Source organism: Geotrypetes seraphini, chromosome 2 (genome assembly GCF_902459505.1).
Source record: "Geotrypetes seraphini chromosome 2, aGeoSer1.1, whole genome shotgun sequence".
NCBI classification, from domain to species: Eukaryota; Metazoa; Chordata; class Amphibia; order Gymnophiona; family Dermophiidae; genus Geotrypetes; species Geotrypetes seraphini.
In genome coordinates this window covers 99,686,937-99,713,218 of record NC_047085.1, presented here as the reverse complement: position 1 = coordinate 99,713,218, position 26,282 = coordinate 99,686,937, and the positions used below count along the sequence as shown (strand labels likewise).

The window sequence follows — 26,282 nt, the reverse complement described above, 5'->3', positions numbered from 1 at the left end:
CCACAGAGAGTACCTGAGATGATGCGGCTCCACACGGCTCTAAGGGGCTCCCAAGGGGCCTGGTGTGCCCCTTAGGACACGCCCCTTTGGCCATGCCCTGCGGCTGCGCCCTGCGGCTTGCCGCAGCCACAGCATCTTATATGGTAATCAAAGGCCCCCACTGACATCACTCTCTCTCCTCGGCGATGCCTGTTGGAAACCGGCACCATTCAGGGAAAGCAGGAAACAAATGAGCAAAAGTTCTGTGAACTCTACTCCTCAGGGGAACAACAGTCCCTCGCCAGCACCTGCAAAGGTAGATAGCCCTCTGTGGAAGCTCAGCCACAGCATTTTTTATGGTAATCAAAGGCCCCCACTGAGTCACTCTCTCTCCTCGGCGGTGCCTGTTGGAAACCGGCACCATTCAGGGAAAGCAAGAAACAAACGAGCAAAAGTTCTGTGAACCCTACTGCTCAGTGGAACAACGGTCCCCCATCAGCACCTGGAAAGATAGGTAGCTCTCTGTAGAGACAGAGTTTTTGTGAAACTGGCATACTTGTGTGATATTTCTGAAAAGTTAAATACGCTGAATCTCTCCTTGCAAAGAAGCAACTTGCACAATTTGAAATTGATCAAGAAGATTTCAGCTTTCAAAAAAAAAAAAAATTACAATTGTGGTAGAGAAAAATGCATGAAGACGATGGCAAAGATTGTTTTCCCCTTTTGTAGCAGTTCATGATCTCCAATGAAGATGTTTTGTCTGACAATATAAAATCAGTTTTTGAAGATTACCTATCACAAAGTATCAAATGGTTTGAAAAATATTTTCAAGAAGATGATCTCATGAAATTTGCCTGGATTGAGAATCCTTTCAGAGTCAAACTTCCAGCTGATTTTACTTCTGAAGAAGAAGAAAATCTCATTGAGCTGTCTTGCGACAATACACTCAAGGCATGATTTAGCAGCATGGATATTACTGAATTTTGGTGTTCAGTAAGAGGTGAATATCCGCTGTTAAGCAGTAGAGCATCTTAATACCATTTGCGACATCCTATTTATGCGAGGTTGGGTTTTCAGTGTTTGCTGTGATAAAAAGCAAATACCGAGCGAAAATCAATGTGGAACAAGAAATGAGAATGGCCATATCAAATATGGTTCCGAGGTTTGAGATTTGTGATGAACAGCAAGCTCATCCATCTCACTAGTTCTATCAATAATTTTTGTGATTATTTTTTTTTATATTTGTTGTTGAATTTTTTTCAAATAAATAATTCAAGATTATTGTGATAATCTTTATGATAAGTTGTTTTAATTTTTTAAATTAATAATCGTCTCAAACTAACAACTATCAGGTATGTACTAGATTACAGAACTATCGTTTGACCTGGGGAGCCATGGAAAAATTTTGAAACATTAAGTGAGCCGTGAACAGAAAAAGTTTTGGAACCACTGGTATATACTATAAATACTAATAAATAAATAAATAGGCATGCCTTGTTTTGTTAAATCTCCTTTGTCAAGTGTACTCTTTCTTCTATGCAGAGTTCTAATTAAGGTAAGCATGCCAGTTTTACTTACATTCATAAATGTATGCTTCTCATGAATAAATACAAATCAATATCTCCATCTTTTACTAAGGTGCGTTAGCCGATTCAGCGTGCGCTTAAAGCTGACGTGTCAATAGAATATAATGGACGCGTTAGCATTTAGCGAGCGCTAAATTGGCTACTGCACCTTCGTAAAAGGACCCCTATGTTAGCAGTGCTGTCAGTTTAAAATTCCAAAACCTATTGTGGCAAATGTTGGAGTGTAAAACACTGGCAATTGTTTGCCTTGATAAGGATTTCTTTATTTAAAAAAATCATGATTTATGAGGTTCAGTCACAGTCTCTGTGTGCTGTGTTTTTCAGAGACTCCTCTTGACATTGAGCATTTGTCTTAGATTTTCATGAATGCTGCCTCTGGTTTCCTCTGTGGGAGAGGGCGGAATACAGTTCTCATAACAGTTTCAATAACTGCATCTCAAAGATGCCAGGACCACTTTTCGCAAAGAGGAATCTAGTTCCAAAGACCATTAACATAGGCTAAGCAGGTCAACAAATAAATATAACACTTTGTGAAATGGAGCATAACACTCAGACTTTGCAATAAATTCTATTTGTCTTTAGGTAAGATGAATAATATTTAGGGTGGATGGTTACTTACCTCCAACGTTATTTTTGTAGGTGTTGTAGATCTCTTTTACTCGTCTATAACGGAATGCCAATTTTCTCATCCAGTCCACCCCACCACGCACACCAGTTGCCAGGCACAAATTAGCACTGGTTGCTGCTGCAGGAAATCCATCTGTTCCAAAGTTATATGTGCTGTGAAAAACCCAAATCAATGGCAGTTTACTCAACTTTTCCATGAACTCCTTGAAAAATCCAAAGCATTTCATGGTTTGGCTGTAGCCTACCTCAAATCCTGGCCATTGTCATCTGAGGACACATCATCTATGTGGACCTGATCACATTCCTAGAGCAATACAAACATATATTACATGTTATAACTTGTGACATTATTAGTCATGTAGTCTTTTAAAATTTTGGCAGCTGGGTGAGTTTTATTAAATGCCATTTCATCAACAGGTGGAGGTCTTGTTAAATGTCTGCCATAAGAAAATTGATGTTTACCTTTTCAGCTGTTTTTTCATGATTTTCAGAAAACACTTACTTTTGTTCTCAGAAAGGAAAGTGGTTGAGACAATTAGCATATGTGCAACATAAACAGCACTGCATCTTTTTCAGGTATGTTCAAGCCTCATGCTCCTCAGAGCTGATTCAGACAGTGAACAACATAACTAGAAGCAGACATTTTGGTAAAATGCAACATGCTAGAAAAATTAAACCTGATGGTAACCGCCAATGAAATTATGACCTCTGATTGCTGTTGAGCCACACACCAACACAGCCTGAGGCCAGTGTTTCAGAGGAGTGCAGACAAAAAAAAAATCTGTTACTGGTTTGCCATTTATTGGAGAGCTGTGAGTTTTATTTATTTTGTCTCCATTTAGGAAAGCAGCATGTGCACACACTTGCAATTTTAAACAAAAATAGCCAAGCCAAACTTCAATGGCTTTCATCAGCTTCTTCGACCTTTTTTTTTTTTTAAACTTAATGCCGTCTTGCTACTACACATTTACCAGTGGGTCCCTCCCTTCCCCTTCACCAATAATATCATGAGAAAATCAGCATATTTCAAGGGCATGCTGCTGGATTTCAAACTTTTAAAGAAAGGAAAACCATCAGCCATTTCCTTTTTTGGAAAATCATTAATAATACCTTGTGGGTTCATAAAGGTTAAGCTGATGCAAAAAGACTGGAATATTTGCATTAATCATAATCTCCTTCATTCTCACCAACATAAAGACAGTGTGATAGATTTTCAGTGCTACTAAAGTATTGCAACCATATACTGTATTTATGTGTTACTGGTTCTCTCTGAACATTTTTCTCCCTCTCCATGGATTTGTGAGGAAGGGAGGGAAGACAAAAGTGGAAAGAAACTCAAACCAGCTGTTCCTTAACAGAATTAAAATGCTGACCCTCAACCCCTCTTTTAAACATCTATTTTCCAGCCAGCCTTCTCCCAGCAAGCAATGAGATCCAAGGAGGAAAAAGACTTTGACCTTATAACCTTCTCCTCCTCTCCTGAGGTCAACAACTCCAGATAAGAACAAAAAAAAAAAAAAAAAAAAAGCCCACAAAAAAAAAATAAAGGTCTCTATGGTCTCACTTGCTTCTTGTGAGTTTAACATTTTAAAACACAGACCAATACTTTCAGACACCATTGTTGAAATTTATTTGGAAGACATGAAGTTCTTCATTGTTTGATTGCTTTCTAATCTGCAAAGCACACAGCAGGAAGACAATTACAGATGAAGCTCATAAATCTCTCTGCAATTTAACTATTTAGAGTCCTTTTCTAGAAGGTTGGTCATTACCACCCAATTAGCATTATAAACAAAATATAGCACACATGATAAAGAATGAACCATCTCTTCAGCCAGTTGAATCAGCATACAAGATTATACAGATTTATGCAGGTAAAACAATTGTAGGGCCAAAGCCAAATCCTAAAAACTACATAGCCCACAGTGGAAAAATACACTGCTCCTGCTAGAATAGGTTTATCTTGAAATCTTAAGCAGTCAGTACCTATTATCTTTATAAAGTTTAAATGACTGTTAATGACTCCTATTGTGCCTATTCTTTTTTTTTTTTTTGTTCTCCTGTATTTGTGTTCCCCTGCTAAGTTTATTTGTGATGCTTTAATTCACAACCAAGGGTAGCAATTTGAAGCATTGTTCAGGCTCTTACTTTGATATAATTGTCAACAAGCATCAAGTCTTGGCAATTTGCAATTACTCATTAGTGAACTTGAATTGCAAGAATCTGATTAAATGTTGCTCTGGCGGAACCAACAGCATGCCAATCTCCATTCCTTATCTGCTCATAGTTGTAAAGCTCAGTGCGAATTAAACCCCCCCTTTTACAAAACTATACTGCAGTTTTTAGCACCGGCCGAGGCAGTAACAGTTCCGACGCTCATAGAATTCCTATGAGCGTCAGAGCTGTTACCGCTGCGTCCAGCGTTAAAAACCACGCTATGGTTTTATAAAAAAAAAAAAAAGGGAGGTAAATGACAAATCTCAAAAATTAGATTTTGTTTCTTGTTTTCTAGCTTCCATTAAAGGAGTAACTCAAGAAACAGAAGAATTTTGCATTTGGCTTTATGTAGAAATAAAGGAGAGAAGATTTTTTAATTTTATAAAACATGAGAATTACTTGCCTTCTCAAAATCAAACTCAAGGCAAGTTTCATTCAAGCCGAGTAGATATTTCAAGCCCCAAAGAGCTTACTATTACAAGGACTAAATTTACTAAAAGGCGCTCCTGGATTATCAGCCATTATTTGTCACAAGTTCCATTTTATGCAATGGGACCTATTTGCTAATACACACACATTAACAACATCAGTGCATTTTACTAAGCTATGGTAATAATAGGTCGTAGTGTGCCTTTAAATGGGGTTTCCCATATGCCAAGGTCATTTTTGTTTACACGTTGCCATTAGCATGCAGATTTTTTTAAATTACTGCAGGAGCTCCTGCATTGTCTGTGCATTAACCAGTTAGTGCACAGTACTAACAGATTAGTATAGGAACACCCACTCTCTGCTCTCAACATGCCCACATTCTGCTCCTGACACACCTGCACAGAAAAGTTTGTAGTGTGCAGTAAGGGCCTGATTCTACCGTTAAATGCCTAGTTTGGCATGCCTAGGCGATCTAGGTGCCTAATAGTAGAAATAGTATAAAATAAGCTTAGTATATAAGCTTAGCCCTGACTGCATTAAGCGAGTGTAGCACTCGTAACTTTGTCATGGAAAGGGCACTATTCAAATCCTTTTCTGTAGCCCCAAAAAGTGTTTAGCCCATGGAAATGGCCTTTTTGAAAATTGTCCACCTTCTGTGCAAGTAAAATCTTACACTTTGTTAAATATGCATAATTTTTCTACATTTCTTGGAAGCATCCCAGCCAATGAGATGAGGTTAGAGGAGATAAGAATGAATTAAATTATTTGAAAGAAAAAGGCTAGTTTCATTTCCTTTGAAAGGGGAGAGGGACATAAGGGGGAAGGATACTGGATGGAATTGAGTTGGAGGAAAAGAAAGGGGGCAGATGCTGATGCAATTGGTGTGCAGAGAAAGGATACTGGATGGAATTGGGTTGGAGGGAAGGAAAGGGGGCAGACGATGATGATGGAAGTGTGTGTGTGTGGGGGGGGGGGGGAGAGGGAAGTGAAGAAGAGGAGAGGAGAGAGATGCCAAACCATTGGAGGAGGGAAGGGAAGAAGATGGATGCCAGACCAACGGGGAAACATAAAGTTTCTGGAAGGAGAATAGAAGGAGAGAAGATGCCATATAGAAGGGACAGAGAGAGGGTAGACAGTGGATGAAAGGAAGAGAGTGACAAAAAGTTGAGAAAAGTAGAAAGCAGAGAAGACAAGGTAGGAAAAAAAATTCTATTTATTAATTTTTTTTGCTTTATGGGAGATGCATTGCTGTTTCTGTGGTGTTGTATTGTATGCAAAGTCCAGCTTCTTGGTGGTTCAATTTAACCCTTGTCTACATATTTCTATTTTATCCCCCCTTTTACAAAACTGTAGAGCGTTTTTTAGTGCCGGCCATGGTGGTAACAGCTCTGATGCTCAGAATTCTATGAGAGTCATGGCTAAAAACCACATTACAGTTTTGTAAAAGGGGAGGGGTTAGCTTGTGATTACATACTAGGTGAAGGTGTTTTCTGTGTTATGTGTGTTCGAAAGACACGGTTTTCTGTTAGGATTGTCTGTGCAGGATTGATCTGTACTAGTCTGGCTTGTTTAGTTTTACAATGGGTGTACTGATGTACTACGCACTGCAGTATGTAAGATGCTATCTTTTCCTAGGTACACTCTTGTGTGACGTGTGGATTGTTACTAAAAATCATGTTTTTCATACAGATGGGGGGGGGGGGGTCAATAAATGATGGCCCCCAGGTGTCACATAGGCTAGGTACGCCACTGTATCTGAGCAAAGGGATCAGAGACAGTCTTACTACAATTCGACATCTCGGCTGCCTTCGACGCTGTCGACAACTCAATCCTACTTCTGAAACTCAATGAAATGGATACAGTCCTCAATTGGTTCTCACAGTTCTTGAAAATAGGTCTTATGAAGTTTGGGAAAGTGGCCAGGGATCCCAGAGGTGGGAGTCCTCATGCGGTGTGCCACAATGCTACTTGCTCTCTCTCTCCCTATTCAATATCTTCCTTAGGGCAAAGGAAAATAGCCTCCCCTTCCCTCATATTCACCTCTTTTCCTATTCAGATGACATATTGATGTGATGCCTTAAATGTAAGGCCTTTAAAATGCTGGCCTACATTTAAGGCACCTGTACAAAACTAGAGGCCCGATTCTACAAGGAGTATAGCAGTTGATTAACAACCGTGCGGCTGCACACCTACAATGTAGGTTTGTAGAATCAGGCCTTATATGTCTATACTTGTATAATAATGAAATCAAGATATGACCATAATGCACCAGATCTAGACCTGCCCCTAAAAGTCACACCAAATCCTGGTGACCACAAAATGAAGGGACCTTCCCCCTTTGTGGGTTTCTTAAGATATATGTAGTTTGCCATTGCCTTCTCCGGTGCAGTACAAGGCATTACCATATTGCTGCTGCCCAACATAATAAGGAATGACTTGGACTGGTATTTCTTTAGAGTCCAGCATTGGGCTCAAGATCATAATGTAGGATTAAGTGAGTTATTTAAAACCCCAAGAAGCTTCTGTGGAATTTGAACCCAGGTCTTCTATTTTCCAACTTGTTGTTCTAACTATTAAGCCACTTCTCTGCTTCTTCCAGTGCACCACAGATGAAAATGGCTATAAATTCTTAATGCAGTAAATATATGCAGGCTTGCACCCTGATCTGCCATTTTGCTATACCATGAGAAACTTTAGAATAAGTAAATTCGCATATTTGAATGAACAGGAAAGTGGAATAATTGTACTAGCCACAGAACAGTATTCCATTGTTCCCATTTCTTTTATGTAAATAAGTTCTCAGAGCGGATGTTGGGGTATTCAAAATCCCCAAATTTGCTGATTATCATTAAAATACACTTCCATGTTTACTTTCTTTTCCCACTTTACCGTGGGAAAAGCAACACCACCCTGTCAAGTAATTGCTTCAGTGCTTTGCCCTGCAATAAAAATGGAAAAGAAAAATACACCAGATCTAGTCATTTTCATTCATTCTCTACCTCTGTCTGCCCATTGAGACTATCTGGAATACAGCCAGCTCACAGGAAATGATCAGAGGATTCTCTGTTCTCCTCATATCTGTCATTAGGCACTTACTTCCACTGCTTCGCTCTCTCTACCGAACAGTAGAGACATTTGGCCATCTCGACATGAGAACCTGTACAGCATTACAGCACTAGGGATTATTACAACGAATCCTCTAGTACTCCAAGCACTTAAGGTTTAAACCATTTATTTATTTAACATTTTTAAGACAGGTATACAAAAGAAATTAAGTTAAAATCTTTTGGACTGACTGCTTAGTAAACAAAATTTGAGCCTGTTTTGGTATGGCTGTCTGCCACTTTAAATAGACCTTGCTCTGTAAACCAGGCCAAGCGTCCCAGCTCAGCCTCTAGGAACAGAGAATTGTTTCGGCAGATTTACAAGGTGACATCTGTGTAAGCGACAGATGTCCAGATTAGAACTGCCCTATGTCTGCACACATTTGGCTATGAATCAGATAGTTCCCAAAAGATTTTCATTTTAGCTTTCATATAGCTGCTTGGGGGAAAATTGTCTCTTCCAACTGTTTGCAACTATTCATGCAATCAAGTCAGCTCTCAGAAAAATTCTCTCTCCTTTGCAGCTTAGAGTTGAAAAAAAGTATATCATATACTCTTTATTAAATTAGTTCAAGCATACTATAGTACAGCTTGTTTTTCAGTTATTAACGGAAAAAAGTCCAACTGATGTATTTCTTAGTTCTTTTGATGTAGCTATGAGACAAATCTATGGCAATACTATTTATTATAATGAGTAGTGTGACTTTATGAAAGCAATGAGATTTACAGATACTGTATGATAGAGTGCCTCATGTAATTAAGAATTCTGATATTCTAGATTTAAGAAGAAAAAAAAAACCCTTGGAAATGTATATACAGATATGAATTGCTGCTGAAAAGTTCTCAGCCCAACCAACAAAGTTAGTTGGGGCAGTCTCCATCAAGGGCTAGACATTTAGGCCCTGATTCTGTATAGGACGCCCAGGAGAGGTGTCCTATACAGAATCGGTCCTACACTAAACCCCGATTCTGTAACCGGCGTCCCTGGTACAGACGCCGGTTAGAGAATCGGGTTAAATTAGACACAGTCGCTACACTTATCGCTGCAAGGGATCTCTCCCTGCTGCAATAAGTATAGCGGCCACGGCCGCCTGTCCCATCGCCGGCAGGAGGATGCCCAACTCCTCCTGTCGGAACCCTGAACCCCCCCTCCCCCCCAAACTGGTAATCGCCGACAGGAGGATGCCCAACTCCTCCTGTCGGAACCCCTCCCTCCCCTCCCCTCCAAACTGGTAATCGCCGACAGGAGGATGCCCAACTCCTCCTGTCGGAACCCCTAGCCTGGGCCAATCAGGCCTTAGGATTAGTTGGGATGGGCAGACCCGCTATGCCTAAGGCCTGATAGGTCCAGGCTTCTAGAGCCTGGGCCAATCAGGCCTTAGATTTAGCGGGGATGGGCCGGGAAGGGGCGGGCCCGTCTCATTTCCACGAGGCGGGCCAGTCGGCTGGACGGCAGCAAGACCCGTCCAGCCGACCAACATTTAAAGGTTAGTTGGGGGAGGGAGATTAGTTGGGGGGGGTCATCGGGCTTTCCGGCAGGAGGAGTTGGGCATCCTCCTGTCGGCGATTACGAGTTTGGGGGGGAGGGGGGGTTCTGGGTTCCGACAGGAGGAGTTGGGCATCCTCCTGTCGGCGATTACCAGTTTGGGGGGGGGGGGGGGTTCGGGGTTCCGACAGGAGGAGTTGGACATCCTCCTGCCGGTGATGGGACAGGCGGCCGCGGCCGCTATACTTATTGCAGCAGGGAGATCCCTTGCCGCGATCAGTATAGCAGCTGCGTCTACTTACAATGTAGACCAGCATTTTGCTGGCCTACATTTTAAGCGTCTCTTCCTCTACTAGGGAGACGCATAGGGCCGCTTAGGTTCGCCTAAGGCCCGCCTAAGACCTTTAGGCGAGCTTAGGCGTCTTGCGGGCCTCCCTAGGCTCCCGGAGGTGCCTTCAATATAGGCGGCCTGCCTGGTTAGCATTTTTTTAAAAAATGTGCATCCCGATTGGCTGATTAGACAGCTGTAGGACGCCTACAGCTGCCTAAAATCGGGACGCACTTTGTAGAATCAGGGCCTTAGGGCTCCTTTTACAAATAGCAGAATAGTGCACGCTAGCCACTACCGCCTTCTCTTGAGCAGGCGGTAGTTTTTTGGGTAGCGTGCGCTAATCTAGTGCGTGCGCTAAAAACGCTAGCACACCTTTGTAAAAGGAGCCCTTAGTCCAGTGATCTACCACTTTTTTCAGTCTGTCTGAAAAATAAGGAATGAAAAAAGTGGAAAACTACTGGACTAAGTGTATAGCCCTCGATAGAGACTGCCCCGATTTTGTTGGTTGGGCTGAGAACTTTTCAGTGGCCCCTCATATTCCACATACATTGATTTGCAGTGAAAGGGAAGTCAAGAGCTGTGATCAGCAAATCAAATGCTGATGGGAGAAGATAGCTAACGTATTAAAACGCATGTGGAGAGCAGTTCTTTAAAGGGGTGTCTAGTTTTAAGCACCAAAAATGCCTATCTGCAGTCTATTTTATAAAGAGAAGTAGGCCCCTACTTTTCTGTCAAACATACCCCTTTAGGTGCAATCAAGCCTAGGGTTGCCAGATTTTACTATAGGCAGATATTTAAAGTTGTGATTACGATTTTTATGGGGTGGAGGTCGGTGATCACTGGGGTAGTGTGTGGAGGTCTGTACTAGTGCTGCCTGATTCACGATTTGAATTGATTCACCAATTCGAATCAGGTGAATCGATTCGAATTGATTCAATTTCCCAAAAAATCGGCCTCCCGATTCAATGACTGACCCTTCTCCCGTACCTTCCAAAAGCAGGAGCTGCATGAGGGGGAAGAGTCAGTAAGAAAGGCCTCCCCCAGCTTCCCCGCTCTTACCTCCTTAAAGCAGCTTGCAGGCTCGTTGGTGTTATAGCGATCCCTGCAGCTGTCCGTCGTCCTCAGCAGCACGTTCTCTCTGCTATGTCCTGCCCCTGCTCTGACGTCAGGGACAGGATCGCGGCAGAGAGAACGTGCCGCTGAGGACGACGGGCAGCTGCAGGGATCGCTATAACACCAACGAGCCCGCTAGCTGCCGTGTTAACCTAAAAGTAAGAGCAGGAAAGCTGGGGGAGGATACAGGCTTGCGGGGGGAGCATGCATTCGCGGCGGGGAGTAGGCCGAAGAGTGCCTTCACGGCAGGAGTGGGGGGAGAAGGGGGCAGGTCTTCGCGGTGGGAAGCAGGAGAAAAGAGTGCCTCACGGCAGGAGGGCAGGCCATTGCAGGGGGGGGGGCAGGTCTTCATAGCGGGGAGCAGGCTGAAGAGTGCCTTCACGGCAGGGGGGCAGGCTTGTGCAGAAGGAAGAGGAGGAAGAGTTCCTTCGCGGTGGGGAGGCAGGCCTGTGCAGAGGGAGGAGGAGGAAGGAGTAAGAGAACGGAGGATGCCAGACCTGGAGTGAAGGGAAGAGAGAGACCAAACAAAAAATAGGGGGAGGAAAGCAAAGGAGAGATGCTGGACTAAAGGAGAGAGGGAGAAGAAATGCAAGACCACAATGGGAAGAGTACAAGAGGGACAGATACTGCTCCAAAGTAGGTGGGCAGGGTACAGGATGGCAGGAGAGATAGGAGAAAGCCTTTACCTGGGGAAGGGGATACAAGAGGTAAGGAAGAGAGAAAGAAGAAGCTGGATATGGGGAAAGATAAGATGCTGGACATGGAGGGAGCATAGGAATGGGGGCAGTACTGGAGAGGAGAATAGGGACAGGGACACAGAAGAGAGATGCTGGATGAAAGGGTAGTTGAGAAAAGGAGAGATGATAGATCTGGGGATGGTGGGGTCCATCGCTGCAGCTGCGGGGGGATGGAGATGAAAAAAAAGAAAGATGCCAGACCTCTGGGGGAGGAAAGGGAAACAGAAGGGGAGCACAGATATGGACGATGGATGGATAGCACGGAGAAAGAAGGAAAGCCTGATCAGAAGACAACCAGACCAACATGGGACCAACATGATTTGAAAAATAACCAGACAAGAAAAGGTAGGAAAAATAATTTTATTTTCTGTTTTGTGATTACAATATGTCAGATTTGAAATGTGTATTCTTCCAGAGCTGGTGTTGGACCGTGAACGTGAGTTAGGATTTAACAGAGAGAGGAAAAGTATTTTTTGTTTGTTTACTTTGTTTACATCACAGGATCAGTGTGGGTAGGAGAGGGCAAAGGGGGTGAAGAGGCTATAAAATAAACTCACCAGGATGTTTGGAAAAAACCACCCAATTGGGCAGGAAAATTGAATCGAATTGAAATTTTTTTTCCTGAATTGGGTAGCACTAGTCTGTACTATGTGTTTACAGTGCTTATCTGGTTACTTTATATAGTTTTTTGTGACTTAGACCATGTTTTAAATGGCCTAAGTCACAACGTCCAAGTTCTGTCTAGGCTGTGTTGTAAAAGTTTCGATTATACATTCAGTACGATTAAGTCTAGCAAATCCCACCCGCGACACTCCTCCTGAAATGCCCCGTTTAGCTCTGGTCATTCAGTAGCACTGGGAAGGCCTAGGTCATTTGTAAACACATCTAAAACCCGCTTCAATTATCGGCACTTGGACGTCTTTCGTTTATGATCGTCCAAGTGCTGACTTAGGCCAGTTTTGGATGTTTTTCTCTTTCGATTATGAGCCCCATAGTATTTTGTTATTCACAATTTCATGGTTTGTGGACTTTCTGGGAACTATACTACCATAAATAATGAGAATGGACTATATTTCTCTGTCTATCTAATTTGATGGTATGTCTCTTCAAGATCATTCAAGTGAGGTACATAGAAAAAGTATATAACCAAGTCACTGTCTTAACTAAAATAAAAACCCCTCCAAAACAAGCCCATCCACATTTTCTTAGAGGACTTAATTAATCAAATGAGCACTCGTACCATAATTCCTACCCTCAACACCGCAATTATTATACATCACAAGCTGTATTTGTAATCATGTCTATATTTTACACCTTTAATAGTGCACACCACAGGGATAATTCTCTATAGATTGCCTAAAGCTAGTGCTGGAATGATGCATGCTAGGGATAGATGCTATAATGGCAGTTGCTTGCACAGTTGCCATTATAGAATACTATAAACAAAAATACAATGTATTCAAACATACATTTGTGAGAGGCATGGGCACAGGGGCCGAGGCCTCCCCAAAAATTTGATCCCTGGTGGTCCAGGGGAGCAGCAGGCAGGAGCGAGATTTCTGTGCTCCTGCCCGCTGCTAACCCGGTCGGTGGCAGCTGATTTCTTCTGCCCAGACCATATATGGGTGAAGGGGGAAGACATAGATGTCTGACCATGGGACAGGGATGAGATGGTGCATAGGGATAGAGGAGAAGGGGAGACAGAGGGAGGAGATGGTGCACAGTGATGCATGCGACAGGGAAGAAATAAGAAGAAATGTTTCTTATGGATAGATGGGAGTAGGGGAGAAGAAAGAGGGAGGAGATGGTACACATGGATAGATGGGAAGGGAAGGCATGGAAAAGTAGATTTTGAGAAGAAAGCAGAAAAATGGAAGAAAGCTGAATGTTAAAAGTTAATGCTCAAAACAGATGTATGGCAGAAAGTGAAGGAGAGAAAAACAGCAAATGGATAAGGTGGCCCTGGATACACAGTTAAGAGCACAGACAGAAGGACATGCAGCCAGAGACTGGGAAAGATGGTTTGAAAACCAAAATCACCAGGCAACAAAGATAGGGGAAATGATTTTATTTTCAATTTAGTGATTGAATTGTGTCATTTTTGAGAAATGACATCTGCTGTCTATATTTTCCACTGTTCAGGAAGAAATGCATTTGTTTCTATTTCTCTGGGGGTTGTACTGCATGCAGAGTCTTGCATCTTAGGGCTTTGTTTGTTTATATTAGTACTTTAGTTTCTGGTCCTGTATTTGCATAGGGGTTATCTGTGTTCTGCATGTGTGACCAAGGCCAGGTGTTCTAGTAGGAAATAATGTTGAGAAACATTCAGTGTGATTTGCATAGTTTAATTTTGTGGTTAATCATTATGTATTGTTAATAAGATTATATTGTGTATATATGAAAAATGAATGGAAAAAATGGTATTACAATTACAGTAGTACTATTATGGGGGCGGGGCCTGGGGTGGAGCTTGCGGGCTTCCCCCCAAAACAAAAAAGCATTTCGCTGCCTATGGTGAGAGGGACTCTGATGAGTCAGATAACAGTGGAAACAAAGACCTCAGTGTCACACCGGATAAGAGAAAAAGCATATCCTGAGGACAACCTAGCTTCAAATAAAAATTTAAAGACACATCTCTGGTCATAAAAAACTCCGCTTCAACTGACTCTTTACTATTTTCAAAATGCCATATAACTAGTCTTTCAAAAAGTCTCTAAATATGATGAGAAAAGAATACATAAACAGCACTTATCTTCAGCAGATGTCTCAACACACAGCTTCATGTAGGAGGGAAAGGAGGTACCTGTCCTTAATTTCTTAGTCTACTTCTGGATATCTATTTAGCAATCTCCCTATAGAATACCAAACATAACTCTGCATTTACGTGCCTAAGTTTAGGTGTGAGTACTTATGCCAGCCAAAAGGCTGCTGTAAATACTTGCATCTAACTATAGGTAGCTGGGCACGTAAATACTAGTATTCAACAACCCACATTTATAACTGCCTGACATGCCCCACCCAGATCCATGCCCTCCTTGGAGTTGTGCACTCTGGAATTTAAGGACATAGCTCACAGAATGCTAAGATTAAAATAAATGGTTATTAACGCCAATTAGCATCCAATTTATTTATTAAGTTACATGTGCAACTGACCTTATTCTACAAGCTGCAGGCACAAAGTTGCATGCTAGTCAGAAATCTGGGTGTATAAATTTCTAGCATGGTATGTGCATGCAGCACACACTTTTCTTAAAGAATGCACATTATTTACACGTCATGAACACTCTTGTGATAGAGTGTGGAGGAGAGTGTGACGCAGCGGTTAAAGCTACAGACTCAGCACCCTGGGGTTGTGGGTTCAAATCCACATTGCTCCTTGTGACCCTGAGCAAGTCACTTAATCCATTTATTGCCCCAGGTATATTAAATAGATTGTGAGCCTACCAGGACAGACAGGGAAAAATGCTTGAGTACCCGATTATTTTCATGTAAACCATTTTGAGCTCTCCTGGGAGAACAGTATAGAAAAATGAATGAATAAATAAATAAATGCAGATAATGCATGCATCTAGTGTGCATTCTAGTGCATACAGTTCTCATTGGTTAACCTCCCCCCCCATACAAACAGATAAAAATAACACAACATTTTTTGGCTGACCACCCCTAATGTTTACCTTTTAAATTTCTGAAGAAAAAACATCACCTTCCATCTATATTTACAAATTATCAGCATAGATGGGCATTACTATGCTCCCTAGGACTATATCCTTAAAATCTGTGAGGGTTTTCAATCAGAAGAAAATACTGACTCATATGTAAGATAGAACTACTTCAGCCATCATGGTCAAATTCCTGCTAGCATTCATTGTAAACTCATGTGAAAAAGGTGTGCCTACGGTTCGCAGCATCTCAACACTGGCAGCCAATTGGCAGAACCTGTCATCCCTGTCCAACTGCACTTTGTGACCCTGACATTAACTCTGCTTTCCCAGCACAATTATTCTGTGCTGAAGGGGGAAAAAAGTGTAGATTACCTGTGGGCCGGGCACAGGATGTTAGGAACAAAAAGAGTTCTTGAAATCCGCTTCATTCCATTTGACAATTTGTGGATGATCAGCCCCGGATTTAAAACACTCCCTGAACAGTTTCAAAGTGCTCTGCTTTCAGTTCATCTTGCATGGTAATTTTATGTGAAATCAGTTCAAAGAAATTCAACTAAATACTTGTGACAGGTAGACATGACTAATGAAAGTGTGTAGGAAATGAACCTATTGACTGCTAAAATCTCTACCTTAGGCAACTCTGGGCAAGGTTAAAAGTCCCTTGCTACGTAGGTGTGTTTTGATAATGCACTGGGGTATTGATTGTATTCTTAGTAACAAACATTTTATTGAATTGGACCCTTCTCAGTCATCCTCATATATAAAATGACATTTTGCACATATTCCCTCAGATTCCAAATATGATGCACAAAATTGTGCATGCAAATTTGGGCACATGCAGTGTTTGAGTAACAAACCAATTGGCGCCCATAATTGGGCTAATTGGCAATGATTAGAATTCAAGCATCATCTTGCTAGGTACTATTCTATAAAGATATGCATGTGAATTCTTATTTGCAGATATGAAAAGGGGTTGTGGCCATGGGAGGGACATGGGTGATTCACAGGTGTTCCAAGAATTTGCACGTTGATCTGCACCTAATTTTGGCATGGGGATTTACACCAAGGGCTCTTTTTACTAAGCCGTGTTAGGGTTTTAACGCGCGGAATAGCGCGTGCTACACTGCCGCACGTGCTAGACCTTAACGCCAGCATTGAGCTGGCGTTAGTTCTAGCCACGTAGCGCGGGTTTAGCGCATGCTATAATGCTGTGTGCGCTAAAAACGCTAATGTAGCTTAGTAAAAGGAGCCCCAAATTTCATTTGACGTAAATCCTCCTGCCTAAAAGATAAGCATGGATCTCGATGCTAGGCACTATTCTATTAATGGTGCTCAACTTGGAGCATTGTATATAGTGCTCATGTTTTGGTTCAACTCAGAGGCCCTTTTACTAAAGCTTAGTATGCATTAATGGAATTAGCATGTGCTAAATACCAAGAAGTTCATTTTTAAACCTATGGGCTTCTTAACATATACTGTATCTGTGGTGCTTAGCCAAAGAAAACAGACTATCTTTTTGCAGTCAGGGGAACTATCTGCAAAGGAAGTTTATCTGTCCACAGTGTATATAAATTAACAGATTTAAAGGTGGTAGTGATTATTGTCCATTCCTTTCACTCTGCAGCTGAATTACAGATTAATTCAGAATTCAAATACAGTACTTACACTTACCTTTGTGAAATATGTTTAAAAAAGATTGAGGGATTAAAGTATTTATGTTATAGCAAGAAATCCACACAGCCAAACACTGGAAGCACATACGTAGAAAAATACCAAATGAAATTAGAGGCCCAGCATATTTCTTCAAATGTCTTCAATGCCCCAATATTTAATTGAAGTTATGACAAAATACTTAGGTCACACAGCAAGTCATGGCAAAATAATTAGAGATTTTGGATTTTAATTTTGTTTATTATTTTTTATTCACCTTGCTTAGCTGCCAATCATTTCTGTGCAGTAGGAAATACCGACTTTAAAAGCAGTAAAGTTGCTGCTGGACACAATTGCTGTGATACTTTACTAATTGTTGTTGTTGTTAAGGTTAAGCCATTATTATTTTTTTTTAATGGAGATTTGCTGTTTTTTGACATCTGCTGTTACTATTTAAGGGGTAGTTTTTATGGTGTGGTAAAAGCTGAGCTTGTACTACACCTGAACTTCCTGCGGGAATGACTAACCTGCAGAATCTGAGTATTGCGGGTTGCTCATTCTCACAGTACCCGAATAATGCTGATTGTGATCAACCTCTCAAGTGGCATTATTGATATTCTTCAGGAACATGGGGCTTCAAAGCCATGACCCTATGTTCCTAGGCTGCTTCTTAAAAGGGGTGGCCAGTCTGCTGGCCCCCTTAATCACATACCCCCCCCCACCTCAAAGATCTTCCCAATCACATATACCTCTTCAAGATGCCCCCATTACATAGCCTCCACCTAAAGACTTCTCTAATCACAGATGCCCCTCCCTGAGGGACCCCCTTTCAACCTAGCTACTCTCCACATTACTCCCTTTCCCCAAATCTCCTGCTCTCCCATAGCCCCACTTGGGGAAAGTGGATCTTCAGGAGAGTTTAAAGGAGGGCCATGGGGGGTGGGGAGGTATGTGATTTGGGGGTCATGGGGCATGAAGAATGTCATTGGGGGCATATAAAGAAGGGTATATGATTTTGGTGATCTTTGGGACGGGGGAGGGGGGGGTGTATGTGATTGAGGGGGCAATTGCAGGAAAGATCTTCCTTTAAGACTGGTGCTCCCTTTAAAAAGTGGCGTGGGAGCTTTGGGCCACTGTTTTGCAGCCCAGTTCTCCCAGCCAAAAAAATGAATACCTGCTATTTTGCTGAGAGTGTTCAATTTTTTTGTAATGAGGATTTTGCCTGTGCTTGTATGCTTTGCCTCTCATTACTTTGTATTCTATGACACCTTAAATTAACATTATTGACCTTTAACATGCATGAAGAGACAAATAACTTGCATATGGCCATAATATACCTGAATAACTATAGAGGTTTTGGTTTATATCAATGATTTTTTTAAAAAAGCTTTTTTTAAGAGACTCATGGATTTTACTAAAGGGGTCTTTTACTAAAGATTAGTGCATGTTATCTGCAACAGAGCCCATAGGAATACAATGGCTCCTTAAGCAGTTAGCATACACTAATCTTTAGTAACAGACCCCCCTAAGTACATATATTTGACTCATACAGTGGCTTTAGCTGTTCAATAGCATTTTATTTTTTGCCTGAATGCAGCGGCTTTTTAAGGTCCTTTTTTTGCTTTCACCAGTTAGTTAGAGTAATTAGACATGAACTATTATGAACAGTCATCTTTTCCATTCCATATTTGTCATTTTCTGAAAAATGTTAAGAGCAAGAGTACAATGTGCCTGAACTGTGATAAAGAAGGGAATCACGAGTAGATCGGAGAGGGTCGTCATGCCGCTTTATAAAGCAATGGTCAGACCCCACTTGGAATACTGCGTCCAACATTGGTCTCCCAACCTAAAGAAGGATATAAAATCTGCTGGAGAGGGTGCAGAGGCGAGCAACAAAGCTAGTAATGGGTATGGAGAAACTGGAATATGAGGATCGGCTTATGAGACTGGGATTGTTCTCCCTTGAGAAGAGGAGACTGCGAGGGGATGTGATCGAGACCTTCAAAATACTGAAAGGAATCGACAAAAAAGAGCAGAAAAAACTATTTACATTGTCCAATTTGACACGGACAAGGGGACACGGAATGAAGCTGAGGGGGGACAAGTTCAGGACGAATATCAGGAAGTTCTGCTTCACGCAGAGAGTGGTGGGACACATGGAATGCTCTCCCCGACAAGGTTATTGCGGAATCGACCGTCCTAGGATTTAAAAGCAAACTAGATGCACATCTCCTTATGAGAGGCCAGTTTATGCACTAGCCACTTTTGTGGCATTCATATAGCTGCTCAACAGGTTAGCTAATGTACTAGCCACTTTAATGTTATATGAATAGCTTTAATATATGGAACAAAACAAGGAGAAAAGGGAGGTCCCAACCTAAACTGCAGTAAAAAACCAACCGAGAGCAAACCAAACAAAACTGCAGAGCTGTACAAGACGTAGGCAAAATTTATTGTGACAAAATAATTATATGCAAACCCTTTTACCAATCAAGGAACCCGACAAGGTCCGTGTTTCGGACAAACCTTCGTCAGGGGTCCATGGTAAAAAAGGATAACAAAAAAAGTCACAAAAAATTGTAGAGTAGCAGCAAAGTGTTAGCGATGTCGAAATTCACCATCTGCAATGAACCGTCACAAAAAGTAACACTAACACTTTGCTGCTACTCTACAATTTTTTGTGACTTTTTTGTTATCCTTTTTTACCATGGACCCCTGACGAAGGTTTGTCCGAAATACGGACCGTGTCGGGTCCCTTGATTGGTAAAAGGGTTTGCATATAATTATATTGTCACAATAAATTTTGCCTACGTCTTGTACAGCTCTGCAGTTTTGTTTTGTTTGCTCTAGCTTTAATATATGTCAATATGTACAGTCTTAATAGCTATAAAAAAATTATTAAAAAAATTATTTATTCCTTAGGATAAATTAAAAATAATCATTATGTGAGTGGTTTAAACACAACGATAATAATGTTGATGAATTAAGTCTAATCACTACATATAGGTGAAGGTTTTTATGATCAATGAAAGATATCCACGCCACAATTCCATTTTGGATGATATTATTATGATCCTAGGAGTGGCAATTCTGAGATCTTTTCCTTCACTTCATTAAATATGATTTAATGATCAGACTAATATCATCATAATTACTGACTACAAATTATGCCAGGTGTATACCTGGGAGGTCCTCCGCATGTGCGGATCGCCGGACTTGATGGACCGAAGGTCTGATCCGGAGATGGCACTTCTTATGTTCTTATGTTCTCAATGTTGATATTTTGATTTTTTTAAACTCAAGTTCACTGTTTTTGCACTTAGCTCATCTTAACAGCAAATATTATAACATACTAACTACATGGGCTATGCGTTTATTATTTGGGAGGTTGCCCAGCATGTCCTCAGCAATTAGTGTACTTAAAATTGCACCAGTGCATGTAAACCTAGTTATAAGAGGTGCTAAGTAAACCCATGATAACTTTAAAAGTAACGATGAGCATGCAGTAAGTACAGTCCACTAACTGTAGTATGTAATCCATGCCCATTCTCTACCCAATACCAACCTAACTCCTGCCATTTAGACCAATATGCAGATAACAGGCAAATAAGCACATGCTGGTTTGGGGAAAGAGGATAGAGTTAGTGAAAGGGGTGAAGGAAAGATGTGGCAATGAAAGGAAAATTGAGGAGTGGAAGGTAACAAAGTAGACAAGAGGTAGAAAACAAATTGAGAAGGAAGAGCAGAAAAGAAAATGAAGGGAAAGGGAGAGGGAGAGAGAGATACCAGAGCATTGGAGAGGAAAGGAGGACAGAGATGCTAAAAACCACCTGGGGGAGGAAGTGAGAGATTAAAGGGAAGAAGACAGAGATGCCAAACCTTAGGGGGAGTGGAGGGAGGAAGATGGGTGCCAGACCAATGGGGGTGGGGGAGGGAGAGAGATATGGAAGGGAGAGGCAGACAGTTTCTGGTAGAGGCATAGAAATAGAGCAGATGTTAAATGGAAGAGGCAGAGAGAAGGGAGACAGTAGATGGAAGGAAGAGAATGATGAGAAGATGAGGAAAGCAGAAATCAAGCAACAAAGATAGAAAAAAATTATATTTCTTTTCTTTTTTTGCTTTAAGATAAAGTAATATTGTAGCTGTGTTGATAAACGTTTAGAAACAAAGCTCTGCCAGCTGAAGATCTTTTCCTCTAGTTCGGCAGCCAGAACTCTGATTCATAGAATGATAATTGTACAGAATATTGTTTCTTTTTATACTTTAATAAAATAAGTTCAGTATAAAACTATTTGAGGCTTGTGCGGATGGGATCAAATGGTTTGCGGGGACAGGGACTGAGTTCACGGGGATGTGGCGGAGACAAGGACTGAGTTCGCGGGAACAGGGACCAAGCTCCCGGGGACAATTTTTTTTCTCCTGTGTCATTCTCTAGTCTGTATTTATGCACCAATAAATGTGTAAGTGCAAGCAGGGAATCTAAGTTACAGAGTGCATATTTGCAAAGGTGGTATACACAGGGGCAAAGAATGGTTGGTCATGGGTCATCACTACTCCAGGAATATACTCTCATTTTTAGTTTTTCTAGTTTTGGGATTTATAATTATCAGATTATAGTAATGTAGCTCAAAAACTAGTACAGTAATGTATCATGGTCCAGTAAACCGAATATTAGGAAAAATTAATTTCTAATAAGAACCCCAAATAATACCCATATACCTGAAATTCAGAATATAACGAGCGATACAGATTCATACGACAAGGAAACAAAATTAATAATTTTTGATGAAAAATGTGAATAGAAGCATAACAAATACCACAAGATAACAAGCTATCTCAGCATATATTAGAAGATATTCTTGAAGGTTCTATTACAGAAGCATATAAAACTCTTAGGGCTCCTTTTACAAAGGTGCACTAGCGGTTTTAGCGTGCGCTAAAATGCCGCATGCGCTAGCCGCTACGCCTCTTTTTAAGCAGGCAGTAATTTTTTGGCTAGCACGCGCTATAGCGTGTGCTAATCTTATGTGTGCAGTAAAAACACTAGCGCACCTTGGTAAAAGGAGCCCTTACTGTTGATAAAGACTATTAACAGAGATGGCTCAAGGAACATATATCTAACTGAGTGGTATTTCACTAAGTGGTCTCTATGGCTGGTTAGTGAACAAAAGAAAACTAGCATAACAGTGAAAATACATGCCTATATTAGGCACAAGTACTTAAACTAGCCATAGAGATTGCATGTTCGAAGGTTAGTTTTTGTTTACACAAAATCTAGCCAATAGATGCAGATCACCTCTTGTCTCCTTTAGATCCTTAGCTATACAGTAAAACCTTGGTTTGTGAGCATAATTCGTTCCGAACACATGCTTGTAATCCAAAACACTCGTATATCAAAGCGAATGTCCCCATAAGAAACAATGGAAACTCCACAACCCAAAAACTTTAATACAAAATACTGAAAGTACTCGTGTTGCAAGACCTTGCTTGTTTAGAGCAGTCACTATACTCCTGCAGTGTCAGAATGAAAGAGAGAGAAAGAGAAGAACCATCAGCTCAATTGTATGGTGTGATGTGTGTACTTGTATTGCAAGACCTTGCTTGTATATCAAGTTAAAATTTAATAAAATGTTTTGCTTGTCTTGCAAAACACTTGCATACCAAGTTACTTGCAATCCAAGGTTTTACTGTTTTTGCATGATTTTCTCATATGTTGTCAAAACTAGGAATTTCACAATTTCCAGGCTGTGTCAAGTATGAAAAAAGCTATATAGCCTCTTCATAGTGGCAGTCCACTGAACATAGGGCTCCTTTTACGAAGGTGCGCTAGTGGTTTTAGCGCGCGCTTAGCGCATGCTACAGTGCCCCGCGTGCTAGACGCTAACGCCTCCATAGAACTGGCGTTAGTATTTTCCGTGTAGCTTGAGGTTAGCTTGCGTGGCATTGTAGCACGCGCTAAAACTGCTAGTGCACCTTCGTAAAAGAAGCCCATAATGTCCCATCTTCCCAGTCTTGATTTGGGACTTAAATGTAAGAACACCCCTCTCCCACAATAAATCAGGGTCAGGTTGGTCCACTCAGCATCCTCTCCTCTGGCACCACAACTCACCCTAAGGAATCTGGGGGGAGATGGGGCAGAAGTGATCCTTACTTGCTTCTTGCCTGTTGGCCATTTTATTAAAAATGGGAACAGTTGAACTCCAGTGATACTATTAGTAACAGTCGGATTGCCAAATAAGGGCTTATTGGTCACTTCTGTGAGTAGCCTAGTAACATGTTTCATACTCTGAACTCTCCCCATCAAGCTGCCAAGACACCAGAATTATCATTCCACAGCATTGTGGCCAAACATCTGTGTCATGCTTGGAGCCTACTGCAGCTTTGGGATTAATTATATTTCAAGTCCAAAAGGACAGCAGCAGTCTTCCTGGTTTAGGTGTCAGCGCAGCTGGGAATGCAACTTAGGAAAACCTTTGGGTTCTCAGACACGCCACAAACAAATCCATTAGTCCCACAGTGGTAGGTGGCTGAGATGTTGAGGTAAAAATCTGAGACTTAACTTTCTATTTGGTGCCCCACATAAGAAAGCTGTGCAGCTGCCATCACTTTGATCTATTTTTTTTTTTTTTCATTTTTAAGATAGGAAATCACAATGAAATTTTTGCTGTTTCATATTATGCCACTTTGGATAAGAGATGATGCAAAAAACAACAAAATTTCATTTTATTTAATTTCTGAATTAAAGAGTGTGCTAAAATGCAGAATTAAAAATGCAGTAAATGAAGCAAGAAACACAACAAACCAAAAAATTATCCCATGTACACTCCTGTTTCCCATTCTTCACTTCTAATGCTTCTCCTCAGGGTTAAGAACAATCAGTAAATCAATAAAAAAATCAAACAAACACAAAATGACATTAATAAAAATAATTTCAAATCATGTGCTAGATTTCTGTGAGGCTGCAGTATTCACTTACCCTTGGGGCCCAGAGAAGCGATTCTGGGCTTAGGATATGATAAATGCAGAGCATGATAAAAACAACAAATCTCTTCTTGAGTGTACTATGTATCATTACTAAATTCAAGGGTTTAGGGATGTGCATGTGTAAATGCATATTTGGTGTCTTAGCAGGACTTAAAAAATGTCTAATCTCTGCTAAAATATATTTATTACAATTAATATCTAAAATTTTAACTTCTAAAACTAAGGGCTCCTTTTACTAAGGTACGCTAGCGGTTTTAGTGCACGCTGAAGATTAGCGTGGGCAAATCCCATGCTAAACGGAAAATACTAACGCAAGCTCTATGGAAGCGTTAGCGTCTAGCGCGCGGGGCACAGTAGCGCATGCTAAGCGTGTGCTAAAACCGCTAGCATACCTTAGTAAAAGGAGCCCTAAGGAAAATGTCTTGAAAATCAGAAATCAAACGAAAGTTTTTTTGCCTGAGCCTATCCTCAAGAAGGACACTTGCAAAAAAAACCAATGAAGGCCCAACATATAAGTGAATTGAAAATATGGTGTGTCTTCACATCTCAACATGGTTCACATTTTCCAAAAGTAAAATGTGTGCTGACGTGTATCTATTCCATATTTTCAGTTGAAAATGTTTAATCAAATTTATGTTGAAAATGTTTAATCAAATTTATAAGTAGTACATCATAACCTGAGATGAGATTTTCATATTTGCTAATGTGGTAGTTTTTTGGTCTAGCAAAAATAAAAAATTCACAATATAGCTAATTTTTCAATAAAATCTGGCAAACTAAAAATCCAGCTTACATCTCTTGGGTGGAACTGGAACACTGAAGACATTCTACAATCAGATCAGTAGTACTATATACTGTTTAGTTTTCAGCTTTCAGAGTATGACATATTTTGAGTGCAATTTTATAAAAAATATGCCAACTACATACTCGTACATAAATCAGCAGAATAATGGCATATATACATGCAAATGCCAAAATTCCCAATTCCTATTCTGTAAATGGGTGATTATCTTATTTAAGACTAGATTCTATAAATAGTGCTTAAATTTAGTTGCTGAAAACAATGAGTGAACATAAGAACATAAGAATAGCTTTACTGGGTCAGATCAATGGTCCATCAAGCCCAGTAGCCCATTCTCATGGTGGCCAATCAAGGTCACTAGTACCTGTCCAAAACCCAAAGAGTTATAACATTCCATGCTACAGATCCAGGGCAAGCTGTAGCTTCCCTCATGTCTTTCTGAATAACAGACTATGGACTTTTCCTTCAGGAAATGGACCAAACCCTTCTTAAAACCAGCTACATTATCTGCTCTTACCACAACCTTTGGCAATGCGTCCAGAGCTTAACTTTTCTTTGAGTGAAAAAAATATTTCCTCCTATTGGTTTTAAAAGTATTTCCCTGCAGTTTCATCGAGTGTCCCCTAGTCTTTGTAATTTTTGACAGAGTGAAAAATCGATCCACTTGTACCCTGTTCTACTCCACTCAGGATTTTGTAGACTTCAATCATATCTTCCCTCAGCCGTCTTTTTTACAAGCTGAAGAGCCCTAACCTTTTTAGTCTTTCCTCATACGAGAGGAGTTCCATCTTGGTCGCTCTTTTTTTAATCTTTTATAGTGCCGCTATATATTTCTTGAGTGCACTGTTTATAGAATACAGCAGTTCTTAGCACCAGGATCTGCACCCAATTTTGGGTGCAAGGATTTACACCGATTGAAACCTTGTGTAAATCCTCACATCTACATTCGACACAGATCTCAGTGACAGCTCCCCAAACTTGGAATTCTCTCCCCATCTATTTACGTGAAGAAATCAATCTAGACAAATTTAAAAATAAACTGAAAACTTTCTTATTTAACGATGCTTTTGTAATCTAATACCATTGGTTCCTTTTAATCAATATTCAACAAAATTTTGGACCTAACTGTCTTTTTTCTTCACATTCAACTAATTTTCATCCCATCCTTTTGTGTTTTCCATTTTTGGCTTCCCACTCTGCTCAAATACATTGTAACTTCTTCCCCTACCTTCCTTTTGTTTCCAGTTTGTCTAGTTATCGTCTGTGTCTAGTCAGTTTTTAATTGTTTTAAAATTTCTTTTAATCTGTAATTTTTATCCATGTGTAAATCGCCTTGAATATTGACAAGGCGATTAATCAAATAAATATTAAACTTGAAACTTGAAACTTGATCTGCCATATCGTGCAACACCGCATGCAAATTCTAAGAATGCCCCGATCCACCCATGCTCCTCCCATGGCCATAACCCCCTTTTGGATTCATGTGGAATATTTACACACACATCTTTACAGAATCTTGACTAGAAAGATGCGCGTAAATTTTAATTGTTGTCAGTTAGTGCCAATAATCAATTA

At 40.7% G+C, this 26,282-nt stretch overlaps 1 protein-coding gene across 6 annotated transcripts in view; it reads right to left on the bottom strand.

Moving 5' to 3' along the window:
• Positions 1–26,282, bottom strand: part of EYA1 (EYA transcriptional coactivator and phosphatase 1) — a 329,665-nt gene that overhangs the window by 85,717 nt on the left and 217,666 nt on the right. For all 6 annotated transcript variants that reach the window (XM_033934041.1, XM_033934043.1, XM_033934039.1 and 3 more), the window contains 2 exons: positions 2,438–2,496; positions 2,185–2,345 (listed from right to left, as the gene is read on the bottom strand). In XM_033934041.1, the coding sequence (XP_033789932.1) occupies positions 2,185–2,345; positions 2,438–2,496 (220 nt within the window). The remainder of the gene's footprint in view (positions 1–2,184; positions 2,346–2,437; positions 2,497–26,282) is intronic.